We start from the raw sequence: 26,310 nt of genomic DNA on the forward strand, positions 1-26,310 counted from the left end.
AATGACACACAAGAGTCAGAGAGCACCACAGTTCAATTTGCTGAGGAAGAAGTGGGTTTACCTAACAAACAAACTAGGCATACAGATGTTTTGCCTTACTTTATCTGCATGACAAAGTCTTAGGGAGAACAGTAACAGATGAATCTGGAAAGCTCACAGGCTAGGAGGGAGGAAAAAATCCTAAGAAAGAATTCACATGCTGTGACACTTTATTTTGTAATTTGGCCAATGCACTCCCCAAAACTGTAGGTTTCTTTAACATAAATATTTCATAATAACTGTCCATCATGTTAATATTAAATGCAAGATATCATACTAACTAAGCAAAGGCATTTGGACAGTGACCAGCAAGTCAGATCTGGTTGCTAGTTCTGAGTTAGAAGTACCTAAACTGGCAAAATACTCAGGGAAATTTCACATCTAGAAAAAGCATGACAGAAGATGCACAAATGAAAGTGTGGCTCTCAAAATGAATCTGAAATCAAAGTGGATTATTTTGCAGCTGCTTCTTTGTTTAACTTTGGCATGCGCCTTCTTGTACGATCCAATAAAGGAGTCATAAAAACCAAAAAAGAGATACAGACTAAATCTAGCCTCCTTACTATTCAAAGAAAATTATATGCCAACGTTGGAAAATGACAGGTTTTCATCAGCAGGTAAGGTTTCAGAAGGGATGCCTATCAGTCTCTCATCTGGATGAATCAGTCCTTTAAACATCACAAGTCTTGAGGAACTGTATGCAAATCAATAGTCTGAACACAATGGCTGCAAGAGCAACTCAGGTTCAATTTGTTTAAATCAAATTTGATATGTAAAAGTACTTCTGTTCACCTTATGTAATAAAAATACTAATAACAGAGTGTGGTTCTTTTGCTCAGGGAGACCTGGGCCCTATACTATATGGACAACTTCTATTATAGCACATTTTTTATACTTAAGTATAGATAAATATCCCCCAAAGTAAAAAAAAAAACAACAAACATTTGTTTCACAGGATATTCATGCCTAGCTTTGTGTTAAGAAAACAGAACCAAAAAAACCCAAAGGACATAATATATAAACTAGCTTCTTTTATCCACAAATGCAAAGCAATTCAATCCACATACCAAAGCAAACATTACTATGATATAATTTTGATAGGGGGCCAAAAACTGCAGTTGCATAAAGACACCCCAATAGTATCATTCCAGCATTAATAAAGACCCTACCTGCAAATCATTTGATTTATTTCAGATGAAAACCCATTTATACCTATTTCCCCTTAGTTTGAACCATAACATAATTTCACGTAAGTAGGATGCATGCTCTCTCTTTATGCAGTGATCAGCATAGGTTCTTAGATACAAAGAGACGTTGTATTTAAACATGAAAGAGAATGTGAATGCAGCCAGTATTAAAGAGAGACTTTCTGAATAATTTACACACACACACACACACACTTTCAGCTCCTGCATATGCTTAGACTATAAAGCAGGCATTTATAATAATAGATGCAAAGTAGTTTCTTTTCCTCTATCACTGAAAGTGGAACTGGCAGAAAGCAAGAGAAGCAGAAAAAGAAATCACAATTTTAATTCTTTTATCCTACTGATGGTGCCACATTGGCAACCACAAGCTCTGCCTGCCCCACATTTGGTGATGGGGTCACTGTTGACTCACTAGTGCCTGCTGAAGGCAACAGCACAGTCAAGGACTGATTGCACAGGACAATTCAGGACAAAAACTTACAGGTTATAGCAATCCTCTACATTTTCTCTGTGTAGGGAAACTAAAGACTTTGTCCATATCCATTTTGTCTGAAAACAGGGATTCTGCCAATCCTTTGGATACCCAGCGGAACAAGAGGTGGAAGTATTTCTAAAAGTATGAATAAAAGCAATCCCACCAGTGATTAAACTGAGTCCAGCAAGAAGTATCTTTTCATATGATCAGCAGAAGTGGCTTTTTCAAAGGAAAAGACATTTTCTGGTGAAGGGACAATTTAAAATTTTACAGCAGAAGGAATGAATAAACAGATTTCAAGTTCCTAGCACTGACATTAAAAAAGTTAATACCCTACATCGCTTTGTTTATCAAAGGCTGAATTCTGGAAGATCTTCCTTCCAGTGATAGAGAAATTATCAGGACTCAGTATTTGGCTCAATGATCTGTCAGAGCCTGGCATGCAGAAATAATTACATATGTCTATGTAAACACCACTAATCAGCCACCTTATCAACTTCAGTGCCATGTGAACTTGGATTAGAAATAAATCTCAGTTCCTAAAAGTCTGTGTTTAGAGACAGACCTATATTCTTCCTTAGGATCCCATCCAAGTACATGACTCAAAAGTTGAATCAGATTGTGCCCTCAAATAAAAAATAATTTCTAGATGTAGAAGGTAGGCAGCGCTGAAGACAGGCACTGCTACATTTACAAAGCCTTCATACCCAAAGTAAATTGTCTGCCTTTCAGGAACATGAGCACAACGCAGTTTGCTCATACTATTGTAAACGAAGGCTGTACTATCTACAGCGACAGTCCATCGAACAACAGGTCACCTTCAAAGTGCCTCCAGCTTCCACTGTACTGCTCGTTCTTGGCTTTCCTGTTGAGGAACACAAACCCTCTTTGCCCACAGAAAAGAGTCATGCTAAACACTAACCCAGAAAAGGAGGAAAATCATAAACTAGATTCAGTGTCTCACCTCTTCAACTGCCATTTCAGCAGCAAGAACGTTTTTCCTACTCCTGAGCTCCCTTTCTTCCTAAAAGATTAGTCTGAATATTTGGCTTCAATGCCAAATAATTCACTTCTATACATTTTGTTGATATGGGAAGTTTCAGGGAAATCCCCTAATACTCTAGCATCGATATTAATACCAAATTTCTTCACAAGGTTGATATGCCATGGCTTGAGAGACAACCCTGGATCATCTTTTGAAAGAACGAAGGAAATAACATATACCTCAGTGTAATGACCCAGGGTATCATTAAGGATGAAAGACAAAATATTTGGAGCAACAAAACTGTGCGTAGGTTCTGCTTTTAAAAAAGAACTAGCTCAGTAACAGCTGCAGAAAGCAAAAAATTAATCGAACAATAGGCTTTTCCATTCATTTATGTGAGAAGAAAAATCCCCAAGCAGCATATGAACTTTTATGAACACATTCCTTTTCCTTTCTGAGGCAGTGCCTCTTTCTTGGTGTCTCCAATGGATATACTGAGAAGCAAAAAGCACAGATGGAAGACTATTACTCTAAAGGGAGCTGTTTTGCTGAATGAGTTGAGGAACAAATAAACACAGTGGATCCCCCTGCTGAAGCTGTATGCTGCCTTTTGTATGCTCAGACCACACAAAACCATGGACTGAAGATTTTTAGCGTATTTGGAAATAATTCTACTATCTCTTACTCTTTTTAAAACCAACACTACAGCTAGCAGCAAGTGTGCATTAAGGTGAGATCTTTGAGAAGTGGAGCCAACACTTATAGAATTGAAACAATATAAGGATAGAGTGAAAAAGTGTGATTTATGGTACTCTATAGACTGGCGAACACAAGCTGCCTCAAACTGCAACGACTGCAGACATTTATCAGTCTTGGTGCTTAATCTCTGCTGTAACAGCAGGCTGGGAGAAGTCAAACACTTCTTCCTTCTGCCTGAAAAGATGCCAAGAAATCAGTTTGATTTACCGTGTAGAGTTCATTCAAGACCTTCATCAGGTCTTCCTGGAGCTGCAATCCCACTTCCTTGCTCTGCAACAAAACAGAGAAATGAAAGTTAATTGGGGAAGACGGTAAAAAGGCGGAGGAAGTGAGCATGCTCTGCATCTACAAATAATTTAGGCTCAATTAAGCACCGCTATTTATGCTAACAAATCCAGTAACTGCGTGGACCAGAGCCACTTATGGTCAAATTGCATAAACGTATTAATAAACTGAAATGTTATATATGCACAGTCAGGAAAGCCCTACTGTATGGAGACAGGGAAATTTCCAGAGAATGTGGGATTTTCAATATTACAAGCCTGGAAACACATAGATTTGCCCATTTTAGCAGGATCAACTATGAATATAGGACAGCTCGGTATGGAAGCTGAAGAAACGCAGGATAAGAAAGCCAACAGGAATGATCCTCCTTTACTGAACATCATATCACAAAACAGGCAATACTTCAATTTTGCTGATGTAAGGCACCTCCTTGACAAAGCCCAACTCTGAGGCTGCGATGACAGCTGGCCACCACCTCCTTCACACTCCCATCTCTCTAGGCAGTGCTGCTGCTACTCTTTCCTTTGACCTTGCATCTCACTTGCAGCCCTTTGGTACTGCCTGCCCCTCCTATCCTTATTCCTTGTCCCTCAACCACACGCACATCACGAGTTGCCAGTGCCACCCCATCGTGATGATTCTTGAAGAAACTAGGTTGCTCAGGTGGGGTCTGGCAAGGTGTTACAACTTAGAGACGGATCCAGGAGGGAAACCCTACTCCAGTGTCTGCCAGCTCTCGCTTGATAAGTCTTCTGCACAGATTATTAAACCTATTTCCTGGATTCACTAGGGCAACGGTCACTCTTGGATACTGGAGTGGAAACGGCTTGCTGAAGAAGCGGTGTTTGTCACAGAGAAGTCTGGAGGAGCAGGGACATGTGCTCAACAGCAGGTCTTTTTGCCTGTTGGTACTGAAGGAGATGCTTTGATCCAACTACAGTTTGTGGTGACTGTATTTGAAAGGCTACACAGAGCCTGCAGTCTATTTTTGAGCAAAGTATTAATGTCAATGTATTATTATTTTTTTTAGTTTTGTATGATAAACCCACTCAGAGTTTAAAAAAAAAAAAGAAAAAGAAAAGTATGTGCTTTCAGATACACAATCTCTCCTTTGAGTCTCCATGAGATTTACCAAAAGTTTACCTCTTCTTCCACAAATACTACAATAGCCTGCTACACCCTCTAGCTTCCTCTGGCAAACGTTCCTTCACTTTTCTATTTCATCACCCCAGCTACAAAAAGAACCACCACATCAACATAAAAAAAAAAAAAAATTTACTCTTATGGGGCTTTACATGCATGCATTCCCATTTCCATTCAAATTTTAAATCAATATGGGATTTACCTCAATAGACAAAGCAAAAAGGGTTTTTTCTTTGTTGGTTTTTTTTTTAAACTACAAGGACTATAATACAATTTAACCATATCAATACAAATCACCCTGTCTTGGGGGACACTTGTATTAGTGAGCTGCCTAGTTAAACCTAAGGCTATATGACTCATGAACTTGTTTCTTTCACTAAAACGGTAGAATGAACAAAAAAAGAAAAAAGAGGTGCAGATAGACATGACTGCTTGTCAAAATCGGCTGACATCCAAACTAGCCTGCAGCCAAGTGTCGGATTTTAAAAATATATTTACTTATTTAAACTCCCTGCTAGGTAACAAGCGGCCAGCACTTCTACATTGCAATTGGACTCAACTACTACATGAAGAGCCGGTTCTGGCAAACATTTGGCTTTAGCTAATACAGGAACAGGAACAACTAAGCTTCTGGTTTTCTAATAAATACACTGGAATGTCCAAAGACGTGCATCTGTAATTACTGATGGACGGCACCTCTGTATGCAAAGCCCTCTCTGAAGAGGTGTTTCTGCATGCAATATAGCTTGTATGCAAAGGAAGGCGAAGAGACTTTCTTACTTAATGAGTTCAATGGTACTATTAATCTTCACTTCATTAGAGACAGGATTTCACGCTAAAACTGTCACTGTTTGCATTCTGAAGAGCTTCCACGGAAAAGCTGAGAAATTCAGATACACCAAAAAGCACACTGAGGCAGCGTTTGCTGACACACCTTGCAAAGCAAAGCAAAGGTGCAGCCACACACTCCAGCCTTGCTGTCTCCAGCTGCCATGGCATAGCACTGCTGTGCACACAAACCTCAACAAATCCCTTTTTTCTATAGCAGGAGTGTAAATTATCATGGAAAATGTCTGTATTTGTAATGCAATTACATCTTTCAGCCTAGTTATTGAAAGAGATTAAAGCCAATAAAGTTACAGTTAGACCCAAACAGATGTTTCCCTTCTTTGCTGTTGAGGTCTCCAAGAAGTGATGTCCCAACTGTTATCCTGTTCACCCGAACAGGCTGCTGGAATGATTTTAACTTACTGCTTCAACCCTGTTCTGTGGTCACATTATCACACCCAATCATCCTTTGAAATTCCAGGAAAATCCATATCCATTCTGACAGGGAGCTGGTTATCATCCCTGCCTTGTAGCAAGCATATTATACAAATACCAGAGCTGCTGGGTTCAGAGCGTTATACAATGCACCCTTCAAGGCGTGAAAAAAAGGAAGAGGAGGGGAAATGGGAGAGATCAATCATGAGATATTTTATAAAGCCATATATTGGGCCAAAAACACAACTGAAGGGGAAAGCTCCCTCAAAAAAACCAAACTTAAGGATAACAGGCAATTATTTCTTACATGAAGAGCGGTACAGCCCACGACAGGAGGAAGAGGCCTTTGAGTCAACCTTGTAAGCTCAGTACCAAAATAGGGGGAAATGGGGGTGGGGAGAGAAGTATAAAACAGAGCTGCCTTTGTCAGCCATCGGACAAAATGTTCCTCTCAGTCTGGTGGAAGGGAAGGAATCGTACCAGCAGCTCCGGAGAGCGCAGGGAAAAGCTATGGGGGCAAGGTCTATCCCCAAGGGTTTCGTTGTAGCATCTCCCCCAGCCGATGGAGAGATGGGAGCAGACAGACACACCGGGATTTGTTACCTTGTCAAAACCAAACAAAAACCCAACCGCACACACTATCCAGAGGGAAAGGACAGATCCATCTCTGACATTCACTAATGATGTCTCCACTTGGGCTGCACAGGAGCCAGCCAGCTTCAACAGCTTTGCTCCTATAAAATGTTTAACTGGAAAGCACCCCAACAGTTACTAGTATTTAATGACACAAATCTCAGAAATGCAGTCTTAGCACTTGCAGCACAATCTTTAACGTCTTCAAACCCCTGCCTGTAATTTCATAGCTCTAATCATTCTGAGGTGCAGGAAAGAGATAAGTACACAGAATTCCACTTTTTCTGAGGTTTTATTAATGAAAGACAACCAGGTGAGTAATTGGAGAAGCCAAGGAAAAGAGCAGACATCTTGTCTCTCTACACTAACATTTCTATTCACAAAAACACAGGCAGGCTTAAGCACTCATAATCTAATAACTATGTTTTCTCCACATTTTCCCACTAATTAGAAAGTGCAAATGCATCTACTGCTACATGTAACAAGAATAACTTTATTCAGTTTATAGATTTTACTCGTTCACTACCTACTAAGGCAGTGCTTGCCTTATTGAACCTTCGCGCTCTGCATGTTAGAAGTATATACTATCTACTGGGTTAAGCAAATTTGATAGGTTCAAGATTATTTATGCCTACAAAGTTCAGGAAAATAAAAAGATGAAGAGGTAATGCAGGCAAACCCACACTTAAACCACTATTTCTGCCTAAGAAGTCAAGATAGCATTAAGCCATGAGAAAAAAAACCAAACTCATAAATTAAAAAGCAAAAAGAGAAAGATTATATAATTTAATATTATCCTTTTTTGAATACCGTCCAGTTCAGCAGTGCTCAGAGTTTACTGTGTTTCTGAGATGATAGATGGTTTATTATAGACTGTTTATGTATGTTGTGACCCATTCAGACCAGCCTGGCATCGCACTACTGGCAGCGCAATGGGACGTACAAGCAGAAGCATCCAAGGGTGGGTCCTCTGCATTTTCATATGTTCCAGTCCCATGTTCCTAAACCTGCTTCCCAGGTGGCCAGATGCACTACTGGAAAAACAAGTGTCTGACACAAATGCTGACAAAGGGGAGCATCCTGCTTTTTCTGAGGAGTCTTTAATTTAAAGAAAACAAAAAAGTCGGTGATTCCCAATCTCCAAGAGAGTTTAAAGAAACAAGATTTACAGTTTTTTCATCTCTGAAAGCAGAAAAAAAGCTGAAGCTGCTGCTCATCACTGCAGTGATATGGGTTGCAAAGATTTTATGACTGCCTTTTTCTCAATATGGGAGATGATTAATGAAAGTGACTGGCTGGGTCTGTTTTAAATGCCCTGAGCACTGAACTTTTCACACAGAAGCAGCTTTTCAGCAGCACACTTCACTGTGCTGGTTAAACTGCTTGGACTGGACCAATCATCTGCCTTTCACCCGGCTCTTTTCAGCCCATTTACTTATTTCTTGCATAAAATTGCTCATTCACTGTACAAACTGCTGAAGCATCAATTATGCGAAATAGATTAAAATGAATTTTTTAATGCATATTCAGGTTGAAGAAGAAAAGAAGTGTAAGTGCCAAATTGTCAAAACACAAAACTCTTTGTGCTTCCAAATGAGCTCTCAAGAAAGAAACTGCCAGATTGCTGGACTGGAAAAAACCTTACATTAAGATGAAGGTAAGATAGATCACAGGTGTCATGAAAACAAGAGCTATGCAATGAACACTGTTAATTTAATGCTGCTCCCCATACTGATTCCACCAACAAAAAAGGTTTAAGAGAAAAAAGCTGAGCTAGGTGACCCTGATAAATGAAAATACATTGGAGGAAGCAGAACGGTTAGCTTGGGAAAGTCAAAAGAAAATGCCTTAGACATTATCAAAGTTGTTGCTCAAGTGCTGTAGAGGGTGGTAGACCTGATGCACAACGAGAACTTTTCTGAGGTCCCATGGAGTTCAAAGTACATGCAGATTAAGGGCTGCTGACCTTAACCATTGCCATACGGGCATAATAGATTTCAAGATCATGATAGAATATGGTGTGGAATTACGAATAAAATGTATGCCAAGACAAAACAACAACATAGTCTCTGCAGTTGCAAACATCTCCAGGTATCAATTTCTATTTCAACATCAAATTATATATTATGTTTTTCAAAGGCAGACAGAGTTTAGAGTGATTCATTTTGTAAACAGTCTTCCAGGAAAAAAGCGATAAATAAAAGCAGAGGAAAATCTGATAAATTTTATTATTATCTATTCCTGGCTGTACCTGCAACTAGAGTCTATTTGTAAATCCCTTAGAAAAGCCCGAGGAAGGGCTTGTGCCACAAAATCTTACCTAACTGTCTCCAATAATAAACTGTGCGTGCCTGTGGGGAGGGGGTGTCCCCACAAATCTTGTCTCTTTCTTATCCCATCAGGGCTAAACACTTGTCCTCTTGATCTGGGAGATTATCTAGTTTGATATGCACCATTAATGGTCTTGCAAGATGGCACAGCATGGGAACCCACCACACGCCTGAGGCTGGGGAAGGGGATCAGCAGGGCGTCAGCACAACCTCACCTGTGCTGCTGCAAAAGTACGTGCTGATCAGTGATAAACACAGCCTTCCTCTTCTCTGCAAATCAGGAAAATTATCAACAGCACCCAAGAGCACAAGAAAGTCATTTCAGCACGGTGACAACAATAACTGTTGCCCAGGAGTGCTAACTTGCAAGCTCAGTATTTTTCTCACAAGCTGCCTTTTTCAAGCCTTTTCTTCAACCCAAAACAGGAAAGCAAAAGAAGTTGCCCTAAGTGTGCGTGCGTGCACATGCATAAGCATACACACTCACACATGCACACATACTCCTTTGTTACAACAGGGTGTATATGCACCATGTGCAGAGCTGTAGGTTGCTGCCACCCCTCGCTGGAACATAAATTCCCAGCACGCCATGCCAGCTTCTCAACGGCCTCTTTGTTCCAGCCCTCCTCCCCTCCACCTCCCCTCTAATTTAATCAAGATGTTTTTGGGATCTACTGCAGCACTCGCTTGGCTGTTCCGCATTCCACCAAACATTAACGACTTCAGCTTCAAAATATTTAGGGGGGATAATAAATATGAGAGCTAAGGAATGCTGTCAACATTTTATGCCCCGGATCTCAAGCCTCAGTAACGTAGTTCCAAATCTGATAGAAAGATGGTACGGCTTCAAAACAAACATACCGTGAAGTTCACAAGATGCTTTCTGTATAAACTCAACAACAGCAAGGAAGCACTCAGAAACCACTGGTGGGTGAATGCGTAACATACTGAGATAAGAGATTTTACCTAATACGTTGCCTAAAATTACGTTAGCCAGTAACAGGGCTGGAACTGGAACACAAATCTGCTGATTCAGAAAACTGCTCTCTAACAAGACCATTTCTCTACATCTTTCAAAAAGGAATAATTAAATATACCTAGGTGGAAAACAAATATTAAATGTTCTAATGCTTTTTGAATCAACAGCGGGAGATGGGAGGCAAGTGGATTGACTTCTTGCTGAGACCAGTGAGGAAATTCACAGAAGTGCAAGAACCTTTTTATTCCTGTCTAAATCAAGGTTACAATACAGGGTATTTATTATGCATTAGGTAACATCTACTTACAAAGTTTGATAAAGAGATGGCTTGCCAGGTGAAATTTTCCTAGATTATACATGTGGCACTTAAAAATAATTTGCTAATTAAAGTTTAGAATTCTTTACAGGTAGATTCTTGATAATTTTCTTTTTTCTTTTTTTTAAACAGGCCTGCCTTAAATCATATGTGCTACTGCACGCAAATGAATGAATCACCTTCATGTTCTCATCTAAACAATCAACTAGCTTCACTGTATGGAAGTACTCCATCATCACCATCAATCCAATCCATTTGTTATACATGTACCCCTTATTTTACAAGGATGTGCTCCCAACAAAGCCTGTAAGCTACCTAAAGTCTGTGCAAGTTTTATGCAAGTCTCTCCCACAACTTTTACGGATAAAGTGCTTGGCCATTATCACATGGCCCTACAGAACAGGAATTCTGTAAAGACTGCTTCAAACTCTCCAGAATTTAAGAAAAGCTAGGAAAACAAAATCTATGTCATACAATATACATGCATATTTTGGGTGATAGATCATCAGTTTCCAGTTTAATGATCCATTATGCATTGGTCAGTCATATTTAAATTACAGTTGTATTATCTAGTTTTCTCCACCATTTCACTAGTGAGTTGTTTCACCACTATGTCAGTAATAAGGCATTTTCCTTATTACAGCGGAATAGTGTACTCTGAAAAGCCATTCCTACATGAAACCACGTCACACCACTGCCTCCCATGCTCTGGGCTGAAAGAGTTGCTTCCAAACAAACCTCACGCCCTTTTTCTCCTTTTTTTTTTGCAGAATTCTGTGCTGATCCTATTGAATCTTGGGCTTCAGGCACTCAATCCCAACCAACCAAGCAATTTTATGGCTGAGAGCATTCATTCTTGTTGTGAAGCCAGCTACATTTGCTCTCATTGAATGAGCCGCATGCGAAACGGGCTTCAGAAGGTGGCAAGACCTACCAGCAAGTGGTGAAGTCCTGTAAAATATTGGAAGTAACGTTCTGTAATTCTGCTCACACTTTTAATGCTCTGCACGACAGCTTTGTGCTACCAACTTCCCCAATACCCTTTTTCAAACTGCTGTGATGTATCTCTAGGAAAAACTGACTGGAGGGATCAGAGTCAGATGAATGACCTGGAGTGTACAACTGCTGTTCCCTTGTTCCTGGTTGACCTGAATTCACACTGCAGCAAAATAAAGATGAGCATACTGGTGTAGTGAAAGACAACGTAAGCATACAGGAAATGAGAAACAAAATGTATTAACAATGGACTACTTTCACACATTAAATAGGGTCAAATGCAGTGTATTCCTTGCCCAGTCTATATGCAGAAGTGACATTTTTAGCCTGTAACATATGCAGTAAAACTACTCCAGCTGTAGCTTTCAGTATCCAGTACATCACCCAGGGCAATAGGCTCTGATCGCACCATTGCATCTGAGCAGGTACAAAGTGTTAGCAGCACAACAGAAACCATCCACTCCACTTACAGGTGGGGGGTATCATAACTCAGAAGCAGATTTACGTACTGCTAACTCAGATAAGAGCACTACACAAATTATTTCACTCCCTCTCCCTTCCCCCGTTCCACTTGTTCTAAAAATAAGCAGGTAGGAAAACCGGGAGATTTCGTTTCCCCAGTGAGAAATCAGAAAGTATCATTGCACAACAGGCTTCTGTGTTCTTTAACTTTTGGGAAAAGAGTAGAGAACTCAACATTACTATTTCCTAAGGCACCTAAGGCAGAGGAAGATGCAGTGGGTAAGGATGTAAGCGTGAGAGCAGGGAGGGATATAGCACGTACTTACCACCTCTACACCTCAGTGACAGTTTTACTTACGGCATTTCTATATTTATGTGTTTACGCTGTTATGGAGAAATATTTTTTAAATGCCCAGCATTTTGGCCAGTGCATTTCTTTCATTTGCGTGGCTTTTGCATGTGTGGTGTATTTTAATATTTTTCATATTCTGGTACCACTGTAGCAATGAGACATACTGCAGCTGTAAAGTAGGTCATCTTTGGCACAGGCCCCTTAAGAGAATTAATAATTCTTCTTCCTTGATTACTGCAAGCCTTTTAGCCAACTCATTGTGCATTTTTCATTTCACATCAAATACTGTGCAGTGTACTTGTAGATAAACCATTTTTTCCACTATCAACGGTATTAAACAGGAAGCAAATTTCAAATCCCCAGTTTTGTTTTCTTCATTCCTTACAAGGTTTTCTCCCCATAAATATCACAACTGAACTTGATACAATAGTGTAAAGGAATGCTATGCTCTCAAAGCAAGATTTGTAGGGCAACCACTTTTCCCTGTCCCCACTACTCTATACCAAAAGGACACATCCACCTGTACAAGCTAGACAGCAGGGCAGGACAGGGTTACAGCTCCGAGCATCTCCAGTGAGCCTCCCAATTAGCACTGCTGCAAGGACCCCCAAGTTAAAAATACAGCAGAAGACCTATGGTATAAACACAGCAGGACCAACGCTGCAAGAAAGGGACACATAACAGCAAGGCAGGCAGATGCTGAGAAGGTACCTGGCTCTATTTAGAGGCAAAGCTGTAAAAAGCATCCGACTAACAGCCACTGCCTGTCCTGAGGCCCCTCCAGACACAGGAGCTTACACATATGCAGAATAAATCTGTCTTTCTGCCTATTAACACTTTCCAATTACTTCACAATTTTGTTATGCAAAAATCTGTCAAACTGAAAAAAATCAGTTTGTTCAGAAACTGCTCAAAGTGACTGAGGCTTCCACAGCCCATTCTTTTTAAAAGATTTTTTTTTTCCTTAAAATTGAACAAGACTATCAGTCTACTTCTAGAGAAATCTCAAAGAGACAACAGAGTGATTAAAGGTACCAAATTAAAGAGACTGCTTCTCAAAAGGCTATACATATATAAATAATACCAAGCGATCCCACTAAAAAGACACGTCCGTAGGCAAGAAAACCTGATAACCATGTGAGAAACAGAAAGGTTGTACCATGCAGAGAAATCAAGGGCCACATTAAAACAACAGGGTGACAGGGGGATAGAGAGAAAAGGGAAAAAAGGGCAAATCAAAACGGGAGTCAGCTCAAATAGAAAAACATTTTGACTACATATATAAAAATATATAAATAAAAGGGCCACACTGAAGGAGGATAAGCAGGAAAAAATCAAAGCAGTGCTCTCTACAAAAGTAGATGGAGGAATGAAACAGAGCGTGCACAAGAACAGGTGCTGACATCAAAGCAGGACAGTCTTCCAGGAGAGGGAGAGGTGACCAGAACAGCAATGCCGGGTGGCACATGGGCTTTAAACTTCAACCGTGTATGAAACCCAGGGCTACGTCATTAACTACTGGACAAATAAGAAAATATTACCTCCTTCGCAAGGTGTAACAATTTGTTATTAGGACAATTCCACCAGTTCCCTTCCAGTTTTATTTGCTCAAGAGAGAGGTTATTTATTTCACCATTTATCTTCCTTTTCTTTTGTAGTAGCACAGAATTGCACTGACATCGTTCCTGGGGCCAGCAGCACCGCTGAAGCCAAACACCAGATCCCCACTGATGCCAACAGGATTCATCTGCAAGACTGCTATAGTAGCAAGCCCCTTACTGACGACATCTTTTACTGAAATGTAAAAGTGTTTCCTCAGGAGAAACCAAAACAAAGGGTACGGAAAGAGTACAGTGTTCAAAGAATACCTACGCATTAGGTTGCAAGTTTCCAATAAGATATAAAACCACGTTTGATGCAAACAGCCCAGTGCTCAGACATGCAAAGATTTTGCAGGGAGAGCTAACCGAGGAAGTAAACATATCCAAGAGCCAGGAAGAAACAGGGCTGACACACACTATACATCCAGCACCACTTCAGTGCTGGCTTTGGCAGCAAACACAGCTTCTCTTATCAGCAAAGATACCTTTGAAGTGGCTGGCAGGCTTCCATCTAACACTCAAACAACTAAGACCCTCCACATCGTAACACAGCCCTGGAGAGGGATCTCTTCATCATAAGACACGAACAGAAAAACTGCATGAGACAAAGCCACAGACCATGCAGGCTTCCCATGACGCTGTGAATCCAAACACTGTGAACATAAACCCTCTGAAAACCTGTGTGCAATGCAGGCATGACCACTGGAATTTCAGAAGTACACTGATATCAAGACAGACCCATCCAAGCTCAACTGTCAGCATTGCTGTGCCCTTTGTATAACTGGTCCGAGGGGTCCAAGAGTGAACACATGAGAAAGTGTCTCAGCCTGATGATTCTCCACTGCAGTCGCTGGAAGAGACAAAAACCCCACATTGCCACGACTACTGATACTCTTCCTGATAAAGAGAGACCTGGTTTGCCCACATCAGGCTTCACGCTGCTCCCGCTGCAACACAGCCAGCTCCCACCCCGCTTCCCTCTGCATCTCCACTGCCCTTGACAATGTGTTTCCTTCCCAGCACAGACCTTATCACACCCATCCAGGCCCTTTGTAGCCTTAAGGCTGGATTACGGCTGCACGCTGTACTTAGATCTCTCTCGTCTGAAAAAGCTCACCACTTCAGACAGTGCAAGATAGAGCAACTCAAGAGTTTAGCACCAAAAGGGATCTTAAGTGCATCCTTTTTACCCTGTCTGTCCTTCCTAGCTCACCTGCTCAATCCCAGCATGATACAAAGCACTGATTTGAGAAAGCCCTAAATTATAAATAGCCCAAGAAAAAGATCTCATGTCTCAGGATTTTATCCCAACTGCCCTCAGCAAATAGGGATCTCTATATCACTATCCTCTTCATATTTCATAGCATTATTTACAACCCAGTGAGTAGTTCCTAAACGTTACTAGAGCACGTGCAATCAGCCAGACACATGTATAACTTTTTTGAGAAGGTATTTTCCAAAGAGAAATGTAAAAATAATGTTCCTCAGACTTTCAAATAATAATGTGTCCTTGTTTTTGACATAGATTCCCTGGGTAGCATGACACAAGGACAGAGAGCTCCCAAACCAGCAGCAAGATTGGCAGCACAATTCAAACAGCTACAATTTCTGTTGGAAAACAGTAAAAAACGGCTCTTGTGTTAAGCTAAACCTGAGTGCCCTAACAGCAACACAGCTAAGGCTCTTCCTCCTGCAGGCTGCATTTCATTAAACTGCAGTGCATTTTAGCGTGACCATACTGCATGTGTTACACCACACAGGAGATAGTGTGGAATCAGTGAATAAGCTGGAACGACTGCATGGCACAAGAGAGGCAGGAAACTCAGGTCTCAGAAGTAATACAGCCAGTTATTTCACTGACGTAGCCTGGCTAATTAGATCTGTGAAGAAGCTACATAAATTTGCTGAGATGTAGCACCACACTAATTCAGCTATGCCATTCAGAGCTCAGTCACATTTGGTTTTTGATTGGGACCTCTGAATTTGCCTTCCACAGCTTCATGGGAAGTTTTGCAGCATGGCACAGTAGCATTATTTTCCATGTAGCTCCTGTATAAACTACATCTGTTTCAAGACTGCTAAAAAGTGCTCAGTTTTCTGAGCTGTCACATACTATGGTAGCTCTTCTCCATTAAAAAATGGGAAAGGATGTCTCAAAAGTTTAAAAAAGGATGGGAGAAGCTACAGGGGAGAGGGAGGAGAATGTTCCTGTAGATTTTCTCATCAATAGGACTAATTTCCCTTTGGGCTAGCATGGTTTTAACTTCCGGTTAGAGGCACAAAAATATATGCCACTCCTAAACATCTTGCTGAGTCACCTAATTATTCCCCTTCAATTCCTACAGATACTGATCAGAGAGGCATCCTGGCTTTGCCAGCAACTTGCTGAGCAACCCTGGATAAGTGACTTCATCCACTTTTCCTGGATGAAAAAACAGGGACAAGGTACCACTTGTCTGCTTATGGTCCAGAGAGATTGTCTGTACTGTTCCTGGGATATACTGAGTACTACAAGCATGCTACATAGGGGTTTTATAAATGGATAGCATTTTCTTTAAATCCATGGAATATAAAGCTGATTTGCAACACACCACATCTGTTTTCTAGCCTATAGTAGCTTTTGTACCACTTCATGCTGCTGCTTGCAGCTCGGGAAGGTAAGAGATTCTAGTGAAACAGCACAAGTAGCAGCAGGTCCATGTTCAGCCAAATTTCTTTATTTATCAGGTGCTATCTTACTCAACTATGTGACACTCTAGATAAGACAGGATGCAATTTTTGTTTTTAACCACCCAGCACAAGTGGAATAGTAATCTAATACCTGTTTTGGCCTTCAGCCAGTTTGGTATGCCTGGCAAACAGTCAGACAACAAGTAGTTGGAATTTAGTAACAAGTGCCTTTTGTTTGCACAAATTAATACAGAGTTTGCATTTGGCTTGTGAGAAAGAAACCAGAAGGGTATTTTGTCGTTGGTTGGTTATTTGTTTGTTTTTATTCCAGTCCTACTGCCCCAAATAAAACAAAACAGGGCAAAACCATGCTTATACAAGGGGCTGAAAATTAAGATGCTAGTTTCCAGCCAAACTGGGATAATATCAATTTCCATGTACTTCTTTGCTGAGGCATTTTCTCAGCCACCTTCCTCAAGCACAGCCCTTGTTGAAATTCAGTGGGGAGATTACTTATCCTTTGGAAGGATTAAAGGAATTGAAGAGTAACTGCCATTCAATAATCCCATGTAAGTGTCTAATCAACCATAATGTAATTACCAGGAAGTTTTAAAAGGTCAAAAAGGCCTTAGTGTGACGTTACTTGAAAAAGAGAAGGTTCCTCCTCTGCTTGGGCAATATCTCAAAAAAAGAAGTAAAAGACAAACAGAATGTAACACTTTATTTTTCATAATCCGTTGCCATCCATTAAAAATTCAAGAAATATGCAGAGGACAAGGAACGCAACAGTGCACTTGCACTTATTTTCATTCTCCCATAGAAATCAGTTGCCAACACACACAAATACCTGCTGTAAAAGAGCAAATGCATTCTGCTCTCCAGGTAACACACAAGATGCTGCTCCTTCAAGTGCATCTTGACATGAAATATCACACACAATATTGAGCATTGTTCATCTTCTAGCGGTCTAAAGGGACTGCATTACATAGACTCTCTTTATCAGTTAAAGCAATATAGAGATGTTAAGAAATATCTGAACACTCTCTCCTCAAGACATTTCAAAAGACTGTCAAGACCAGAGTGAAAAGCCAACGAGGACTCCAATTACTGCTGACTGCACCTAAACAGATTTTAATTTTAAAGTCACAAACTACTCACATGACTCTTTTTTAATATAACAACTGACACCACTGAAGGCAAAGACAGACATGAAAGTACGCTAGGAGTTTTTTTTTATCAGAAGAGTTCCTCTTCCGTTTCTCTCAGAGGCAATGTGGTCTAGGATGAGTCTCCATAAAAGCATTCTTCAGAAAGCTCGAGTCCTTCTGCAACTCCCTTCTCTAGGCCTTGCAATAACAGAAATAACTCTCCAAGATCATGACACATTGCAAGGGGGTGGGGAGTGGGGGAAGAGAAATTGCTTTCAAAGGTAGAATTGCAGTGTTTTTAACATGTTAACTAGCAGATGTTACAGCGATTGACAGACGTCTGAAGAGACTAGGCATTACCATTTAATAGGAGTTTCAAAGCTTCCATATCGTGTTTCTTCAACTGGAAGAACAGATTCTTAAGAGAAAAATACCCTCACACACTGTCCCACCTTTTTTTCCAGGTGGAAATCAAGGGGAGAGAAAGGGGACAAGGCTAACAAAAGAGACTTCAGCTGCATTTTCTCCTTTTTCCAGAGAAGGACAATACAACCTTTTATTATCTAGCATGGTAGGAATTCTCCCTAATTTTTCTTTTAACAGTAGTTTCTCCTCCATGGCAGATACAAATTTCTCTTTAGAGAGCTGTTCTTGATTATATTCAGAGTTGAAGACCTGGAGGGCTTCTGCTTGTTTAATAGAATTTTCAGAATGCATACAAAACTGTGAGCTTGTTAAGAGGAAAAAACATGGCCTGAATTTAGACCAACAAATCTCAACCGACCACTTTTGGGAAAATCCTAGAATACTAGAAGAAAATTACTAAAGAAATCAAAGGTAAGTCAAGCATAGTTATCCACAAAGAGGAAAAAAAGCACCATGTATTAGGCAGAGTCAACAATAAATTACTTCCACCAGAAGTAATAGCCAAAACTTTGTATTTCAGAAGGCCCAAACAAAAATACATGTGTTGTAACACTCAGTTACCTTCTTGAACAGGCGCCCCGAATCTTCGCTGACCTGGACAAAGCGCGGGATGATGTTGTTGAGATAGATGTCACTTAGGGTGGTATGATCCCTGCTCTCTCGCTTCACTTGATTTAGCAGGAGATTCCAGCAATTGACTGGCGATAGCACATTCTGATCCTTCCTATAAAGGACACAAAATAGAAACAAGAATTGGATAGGACTTTACCTGAAGGGGACAAAATTATTCTGTTCATGATGTTCTACATCTATAAACACTAGAAACTCAGCTATGGGATGTATGGATTTACTGAGGGAGAGGAGAGGAAGGCTATAAAATGGCTATTGCACATACAGAAAATACGCCCTCAGTTACACACGACTACATTTACATGGCCATGGGCTTTTGTCCCCCAACAAACATATCAGGCAAATGCAAGCTACCGTGTGCCAAATGTAGGCTCTAATTTTTTCCTTTGAATCCAAGATTTTGTTCATAAATTACAGTGCCTGAGGGAGAGCGATGGCTCCAGTGTCTGACAATAGGTTTCACAGTGCTGTCTCAGGCATTTGTGACTTAACCACAATAAAAAGATTTCAAGCATCCAGTTAGCTAAATAGCATCTGCATAGGAAACAAAATGTTATGTTTCATGTACAACAACAATTATGTGCAAGCATCTATATCTGTCCCAAGCAAAAGAGAAGGCAACATTCATACAAGCAGCTTTATTTTCTCATCTTTGAACTTACTCCACCTTATTATGGCTGATTCACCCTGTACCCTGCAAATAAGCAATACAAAGGGCAAAAGGGGAGATGAGAGGAACCTCAGTTTATTTGGATCAACATTTCATCCACTGGAAGGAGTAAGTCATTTCTTAAGGCAGCATTTCATACTAGATGAAAGCAAGGACATTAGCAATGATTTTGCATGGTCCTCCAGCAGCCCCGCAGCAGTGTTTGAAACTGGCAGATCTAGGTGTAGTCTTAACTACATCATTTACTTCTCTCTAGATCTGTTTATCATTTGTTTACAGTACAATAATATTTATTTAGAAAAGAGTAAGTCAGATCTCTGGTGGAAAGCCAGAGCTCTTCTTGATTATTGTACGCAACTGTATCAGATTTCTTTCCTCTTAAAAGAAATGCCATTTAATTTCCCCTGAAAAAGGGAATATTCTGCACTTAAAAGGACAGCAATCTCTGCTGCAAGCAATGTCTGACATCGTGAAAATGTGAAAATTAAGCCATAGCAGACTTTCATTACCCTTCTCATGACATCAACGGTTGGGTTTGTAGTGCAATATGGATAGTTTTAGATAAAGAAGAATAGTTTCGGAACAGCTGATGTTGATGCTTTGTTTCTTTTCCTCAAAAAAATGAAAAGCTCAGGAAATCACTGCAGCTTGTGATCTGGACTGCTTCAAGGTTTGGAGTGCACACGTGTGTACAGTGGGAGGGGGTATAAAAAGTATTCTGGGCTTTTGGTTCTCCTGGTGTTTTAAGTAAAAAAAAAAAAAAAAAAAAAAAGAAAAGAAAATGTGAGAAGGCATAGATTTTATTTAGAGACAGTATTTTCCTTCATACTCTAGTGTCCTGTATTGCAGATATTGCTGACGCACAAAACCAGATGGAATGATCAAAATGCTGAACTGTGTAAGGTTGAAACTGCTAGATGTTAAGCTATATAAATCAAATAGTTGCACCCCTATCTGCAACCAGTCTTTGCAGCATACCATTCGTTTTGCTAATATGCCAGAGAGCTAATTAGTAACCACAAGACCCGGCTAATAGAACTGTGAATCTACATGTACTGACCAGGCTGCAGCCAGCCCTCGAAGGGCACACATGCAGATAAGGAGCCATATGCTCTGACTCCCACTGAAATGGAGATAAAAGCTGCTACCACAAGAGAAGGCTGCTCATGGCTTGGACAGATGTATTCTTCACTAGGTAGAAAACTGTCTGGATGGCTGAGCCCAAAGAGTGATGCTGAATGGAGTTAAATCCAGTTGATGGCTGGTCACAAGTGGTGTTCCCCAGGGCTCAGTACTGGGGCCAGTTGTGTTTAATATCTTTATCAGTGATCTGGACGAGGGGATCGAGTGCACCCTCAGTAAGTTTGCAGATGACACCAAGTTGTGTGGGAGCATTGATCTGCTTGAGGGTAGGCAGGCTCTACAGAGGGGTCTGGACAGGCTGGATCGATGGGCTGAGGCCAACTGTATGAGGTTCAACAAGGCCAAGTGCCGGGTCCTGCACTTGGGTCACAACAACCCCATGCAGCGCTACAGGCCTGGGGAAGAGTGGCTGGAAAGCTGCCCAGAGAAAAAGGACCTGGGGGTGTTGGTCGACAGCTGGCTGAATATGAGCCAGCAGTGTGCCCAGGTGGCCAAGAAGGCCAACAGCATCCTGCCTCTTATCAGAAATAGTGTGGCCAGCAGGAGCAGGGCAGTGATCACTGCCCTGTACTTGGCACTGGTGAGGCCACACCATGAACACTGTGTTCAGTTTTGGGCCCCTCACTACAAGACAGACCTTGAGGTGCTGGAACGTGTCCAGAGAAGAGCAACGAAGCTGGCAAAGGGTCTAGAGAACAAGTCCTGTGAGGAGCGGCTGAGGGAACTGGAGTTGTTCAGTCTGGAGAAAAGAAGGCTGAGGGGAGACCTTATTGCTCTCTGCAACTACCTGAAAGGAGGCTGTAGCCAGGTGGGGGTCGGTCTCTTCTTCCAGGAAACAAGTGATAGGACAAGAGGAAATGGCCTCAAGTTGCGCCGGGGGAGGTTTAGATTGGATATTAGGAAAAACATCTTCACTGAAAGGGTTGTCAAGCATTGGAACAGGCTGCCCAGCGAAGTGGTTGAGTCACCATCCCTGAAGGTATTTAAAAGACATGTAGACATGGCACTTAGGGATATGGTTTAGTGGTGGACTTGGCAGCACTAGGTTAATGGTTGGACTCTATGATCTTAAAGGTCTTTTCCAACCTAAACAATTCTATGATTCTATTACATAATATATGCATTAAGGTGGGTTTTTTTATTTAGGTGAGACAAGAAACAACACCCAGATTTCTTCCACTAAAGAGAGGGCAGGAGAAGGAAAGGCAGCTCCAGAAAGAGCTCCTTCAAGGAGCAGCACTGGGTTGGAGGTATACACGCCATCTGGAGAGCCACCATCTCTACCAACAGACAAACTGTGGTTCAGGTAGAAGACAGGAAGCAAACTAAATGAGACAGTATTGGGGATGGTTGTAAAGAGCAGTTTATGAAGGACAGTATTAAAAGATGTTAAAAGTTGGTTGGTTTGCTCCTGTACACCAATGATATTGAAGTACTTTATGCAGCAAATTAGTATTTGCCCTCTAAACCTTCAAGAGCTTCAGCAAGTGAAAATTAATCAACTACTGTAAACAAGTCTGGGAATGAAACTTAGGAACAAAAAGCTCAGACTGTCCACCAGCTGATCTTGTTCTAGCTGTTCAAAATCCTGCCTCCAAACCCGTAACAGCCTGTTACTGCTTCATCACTTTGCTGCTTCACTCTTTTCCTAAGACGAGTGCAGCCGCAGATCTCCTCTAAGCAGCCAGAAGTCCAGCTGTGTGCAGCCTGCTAACCTGCCTTCTCAGGCAAGTTACTACTATTCATCTGCACGAACTGTTAACCCAGAAACTCAGCTGTTTCGATCCTTAGTATCTCCCATCGCATCCTCCATCTCGTTACGAAGTTTTGCTATCTACTCTACTAAGAGCACCTGGCTGTTCATGGATGCCCTCGCTGAGGTATCAGTCCAACCCCACCTTGAGCAGTTTGGAAGAGCTGTGAGCAACAAGGACCAAGGGTTATGACTATAGACAAGAATACATGCAAGGGACCAGAGAGCAGCACAGTACGAGTGCCTTGCTTTCCAAAGAAAACTGAAGCACCAAACGGGAACCAGAAGAGATGCAATAGTTAACTGGACAATTCCCAGCTGTCCAGGCTGCCCTACCACAACACCCGAAGCTATTCTAAGGCAGCACATAGCACGAATACCAAGAGTCCATGAAAAGCATGGTGAGTAAAATTGCTGGTGTCTAATGGCGCCAGATGGGTTGTTGACACACTCCGTGTGGTTAGACATGAAAGGCCATCCTGCAGGAAAAAATAATCACAACCCCACATGCTTCCAATCCGCGACCGGGATTGTCACCTTCGGGTCTGCGCCGCACCCTGAGCTCAACCTCATGCAACCACAGCTCTGCACGCTTCAAGATTTTTCGTTTAAATTCCTTTAATTTCTTGGTGTCTCTTGGTTTTACTAACCCCTTCAGTACCTTGTTCAGTACCTCGCTTTTGTACAGGTTCAATGTTTTCACAGCAAGGTTTTTACAGGAAGCAAGACAACAACTCTCCTTCATTATTTGCTAGTTACAATTTTCCTAGCACTGACAAAAAGCAGATAAAGGCAGGCCTTAAGACAGAAATGAAACAGAAAAGGAAAGAGGCAGTTACTTGCTTCAAACCTTCCAAGTAGCCTTGAAAACTACACACACATTAACTGTTAAAGCACCTCTAAAAATGCAGCATTTTCTGGGGTAGAATATGGCAACAGTTTTCACAACACAGAGCAGAAGTTATACAACTGTTTACAACAGACCCTTTTCTATCATAACCACAAGCAGATGGCAGAGAAGCAAATTGCAATTTTCATTAACCATTTCAATTCTCAAAGGAGCTGGCAAATATACTCTGCTTCCAGTTTCATGTCACCACAGAGGAGGGATGAAAAAGGGAAGAAAAATATGCAATAGAGACCGCGGAGTATAATCAAGAGTGAGCTCAATTTCCACAGATTCTGCAGAATGACTGGAGTCAGTATTCGCCCTTAAGTAAAATTGATGAGATCAACCCAAAACTTTAGGACCTGGATATGAACTTTCCCAAAGTGCTGGCGATTTCACGTTCACTACAACTGTTTGACTCAAACTTCCCTCACAAGGAGAGGGGGAGGAGGAGGAGGGAGATGCCAAGATCTAGGTTTATTTCAAGCACTATTTATACTCATTTAAAGATCGTGTGATGATAGTGAATCTGGAGAGTTTATTTAGGTTAGCCTAAATTACACCAGATCACAGCAATCCGGGGTGTTTGGGAGCAGGAAGAGGAAGTTGTGCACAGATTTTTAAGGAACCACAAAGTATGAAGCTCTGTGGTTTCCCGGGTGTTATCTTGATTGGGTCCTGTGCAACTTCCACTTCAAAGGTTTCAGTCAGTCTCAAAAGATCAGATGGGAAGATTGAGTCCCAAGTATCCAAATCGTCTTAATTAAATTACTCATTCATACAAGGAACTCACAGACAATCCAAGATTTATCTGCATTAAGGCAATTAGGAGAGAGGGACAAAGGCCAGCGACACTTAGTTGGCATTGCAAGGTAACCCTGTTCAGAGCAACAGCAGAAAAATTATCTTAAAAAACAACCTCCTCCCCCACACTAGATTTAAAAAAAACACCAACAAAACAAAAAAACCCACACCCACAAACCAGGAATAGGAATACTGGGTTTCCATAAGGACTGCAAGACAAAGGAATGAGTCAGATGAGAACGAAAATATTACTAAATAGAAAGACAGAAACATTTAAATTAACATAGGCACGTCATATCATCCGTGTGAACAGAAAATTTCTCTGACAGTCCCTCCTTCAAACTGAGTTTTTTAAAGCAAGTCTCCCGGTGGTACATACAAAAACTGAAGCTTCCTGTTTCACCTCCCTGCCCCCCCGCCCCCAATATTCGGGATCTGTTTCCTAGAGGTGTGCAACAGACATTTCCAGACCTGGTACATTCTGAAATAGTGATCAAGATCCTGGGAACTGAGAAACTGACTTATTTCTCACTCTGCAGAGTAACCTGCATGCACTACCTCTCCCATCCCAACAGGGACCTGCGGGCTCAGGTGTCTGAGCTCTACAGGGTGCTCACTCTGCAGTACTGACCTCATGCCCAGCTCACCTGAACTACCTGCTAAAATTAGATATGAGGTGAAGGGAGAGATGAAAAAGTTATTTTCGGATCTGTGCAATTGTCAAGTCCACCCTACAAACCGCTAGAGCTAGGGCTAGACCAAGTGTTAGAGCAGAGACGTAATTGTTTCTGTATATACTTTTTCAAACCTGTCTGTATTTTGTCCTCTGCAACGTGCTCCGTAAGAGTAGCTACAATCATACCAACCAATACAGTGCAATACTAGGATCGCTGATATGATGAAAAACACCACGAAGATCCTCCCTGGGGTTTTACATCAATTTTCACTGGTCATGTATCCCTAGCTCTCCAGATTCAGTGAGGTCACTGAATTAATGAATGCTTCATGCTTAGAAAAATCTTCCAAATGTTGTTAGTTGAAAGACTCAGAAAAAAATGTTCAGGAATCACCTGCATCAAAAAGAATCACAGGTCAAGATAGCCTATGACAATATTTATCAATTAAAATAACAATAGTAACAACAACAGTAACTGAAGTCCACGTGATCCAAATGCTTTTGTCGATACCTCCCTCACAGCCTGTATCATCTCACCTCTAAAGAAATCATTCCACTTTTAAGAATACTAAAGTTGAACTTCTCTGCAAGCTGCTCATTCAAATCAGTGTTTGATTTCCCCTTAAAGTCCTCCTGACACAGCTCAGTGTTAACTGCAAATTTTGAGAATTACAAGCATGGACGTACACGCTGCTCCCTGCCCTTCTCTTCCAAAAGATTCCAGTTATGAACATCTGTTGTTTACAAGTGCTCAGCCTGAAGGTTGCCAGACTTATTCTGCATCTTCTACTTCAAGGCAAAGGCTGCCAGAAAGCCATCTGAATTTCATGCTGGGATATCCTGGACATTCAGCTCTCCAGCTGACAATTGCTACTCAGTATCCTACTACCAAAGATTATCTTGATTTAAAATACAGCCTTAAAATAGCATTGTCTTTTAATTTTTTCTTTTTTTCCCCTTTTTTTTCTTTTCTTTTTTTTTTTTCCTCATTTTCTCTTTTGAAAGGAATCAGTCAAGGTTTGCCACAGTCTTTATATTGTTAACTGATTATTTGAGTAGGCAAATGCCTTTAGGACAAAATTAGATGAAATAGGAGAACTGAAGTCTGGAGTAAAAGGTCCCAGGGTTTCACTGCAGTGGGAGAGAACCTTCCTCTGAGGATGGAAGTCATATCAAAACCCAGCACTGCTGCCTGCAGGGACCCCCGAGACCCAACAGGCAAGATGGACACCTGCTGAGATGGATGCTCTGATTTAACTGCTACACAGGAGACCTTTAATTAGGCAGGTCTTTAAGGAGCAATGACTATACCAAACTTGTGACAAACAGGCTCTTGTAACAACTAGAGGTATAAGACATGGGCCGTGAAATGCATTTCCTTCAGTCCTTACATCTTGTGCAAGGACATTTACCAACAGGTACTGAAGAAGCCTTACCAAATATATACATTTTATATGACTATTCTCTTTAATAGTCTAATTGAAAAAAACATTTTTAAAAGAGAATAGACAAAGTGAGGTCTAATAGCCATGGTAGAGTAGTTAAAAGCAAGTAAAACCTGGGACATATCCAACTGTCATCAACTCGTATGTCACCTTGGCTAAACCAATCTGTTCCCCTTCTTCAAAGATATAAAATGAGAATAACATACACCTACCTCTGTAAATCATTTTAA

The 26,310-nt window shown here is 41.1% G+C and overlaps 1 protein-coding gene across 5 annotated transcripts in view; it reads right to left on the reverse strand.

Moving 5' to 3' along the window:
* Positions 1–26,310, reverse strand: part of SRGAP2 (SLIT-ROBO Rho GTPase activating protein 2) — a 115,283-nt gene that overhangs the window by 47,583 nt on the left and 41,390 nt on the right. For all 5 annotated transcript variants that reach the window (XM_069771343.1, XM_069771342.1, XM_069771341.1 and 2 more), the window contains 2 exons: positions 18,632–18,794; positions 3,674–3,736 (listed from right to left, as the gene is read on the reverse strand). In XM_069771343.1, coding sequence (XP_069627444.1) covers positions 3,674–3,736; positions 18,632–18,794 — 226 coding nt within the window. The remainder of the gene's footprint in view (positions 1–3,673; positions 3,737–18,631; positions 18,795–26,310) is intronic.

Source organism: Haliaeetus albicilla, chromosome 26 (assembly GCF_947461875.1).
Source record: "Haliaeetus albicilla chromosome 26, bHalAlb1.1, whole genome shotgun sequence".
NCBI classification, from domain to species: Eukaryota; Metazoa; Chordata; class Aves; order Accipitriformes; family Accipitridae; genus Haliaeetus; species Haliaeetus albicilla.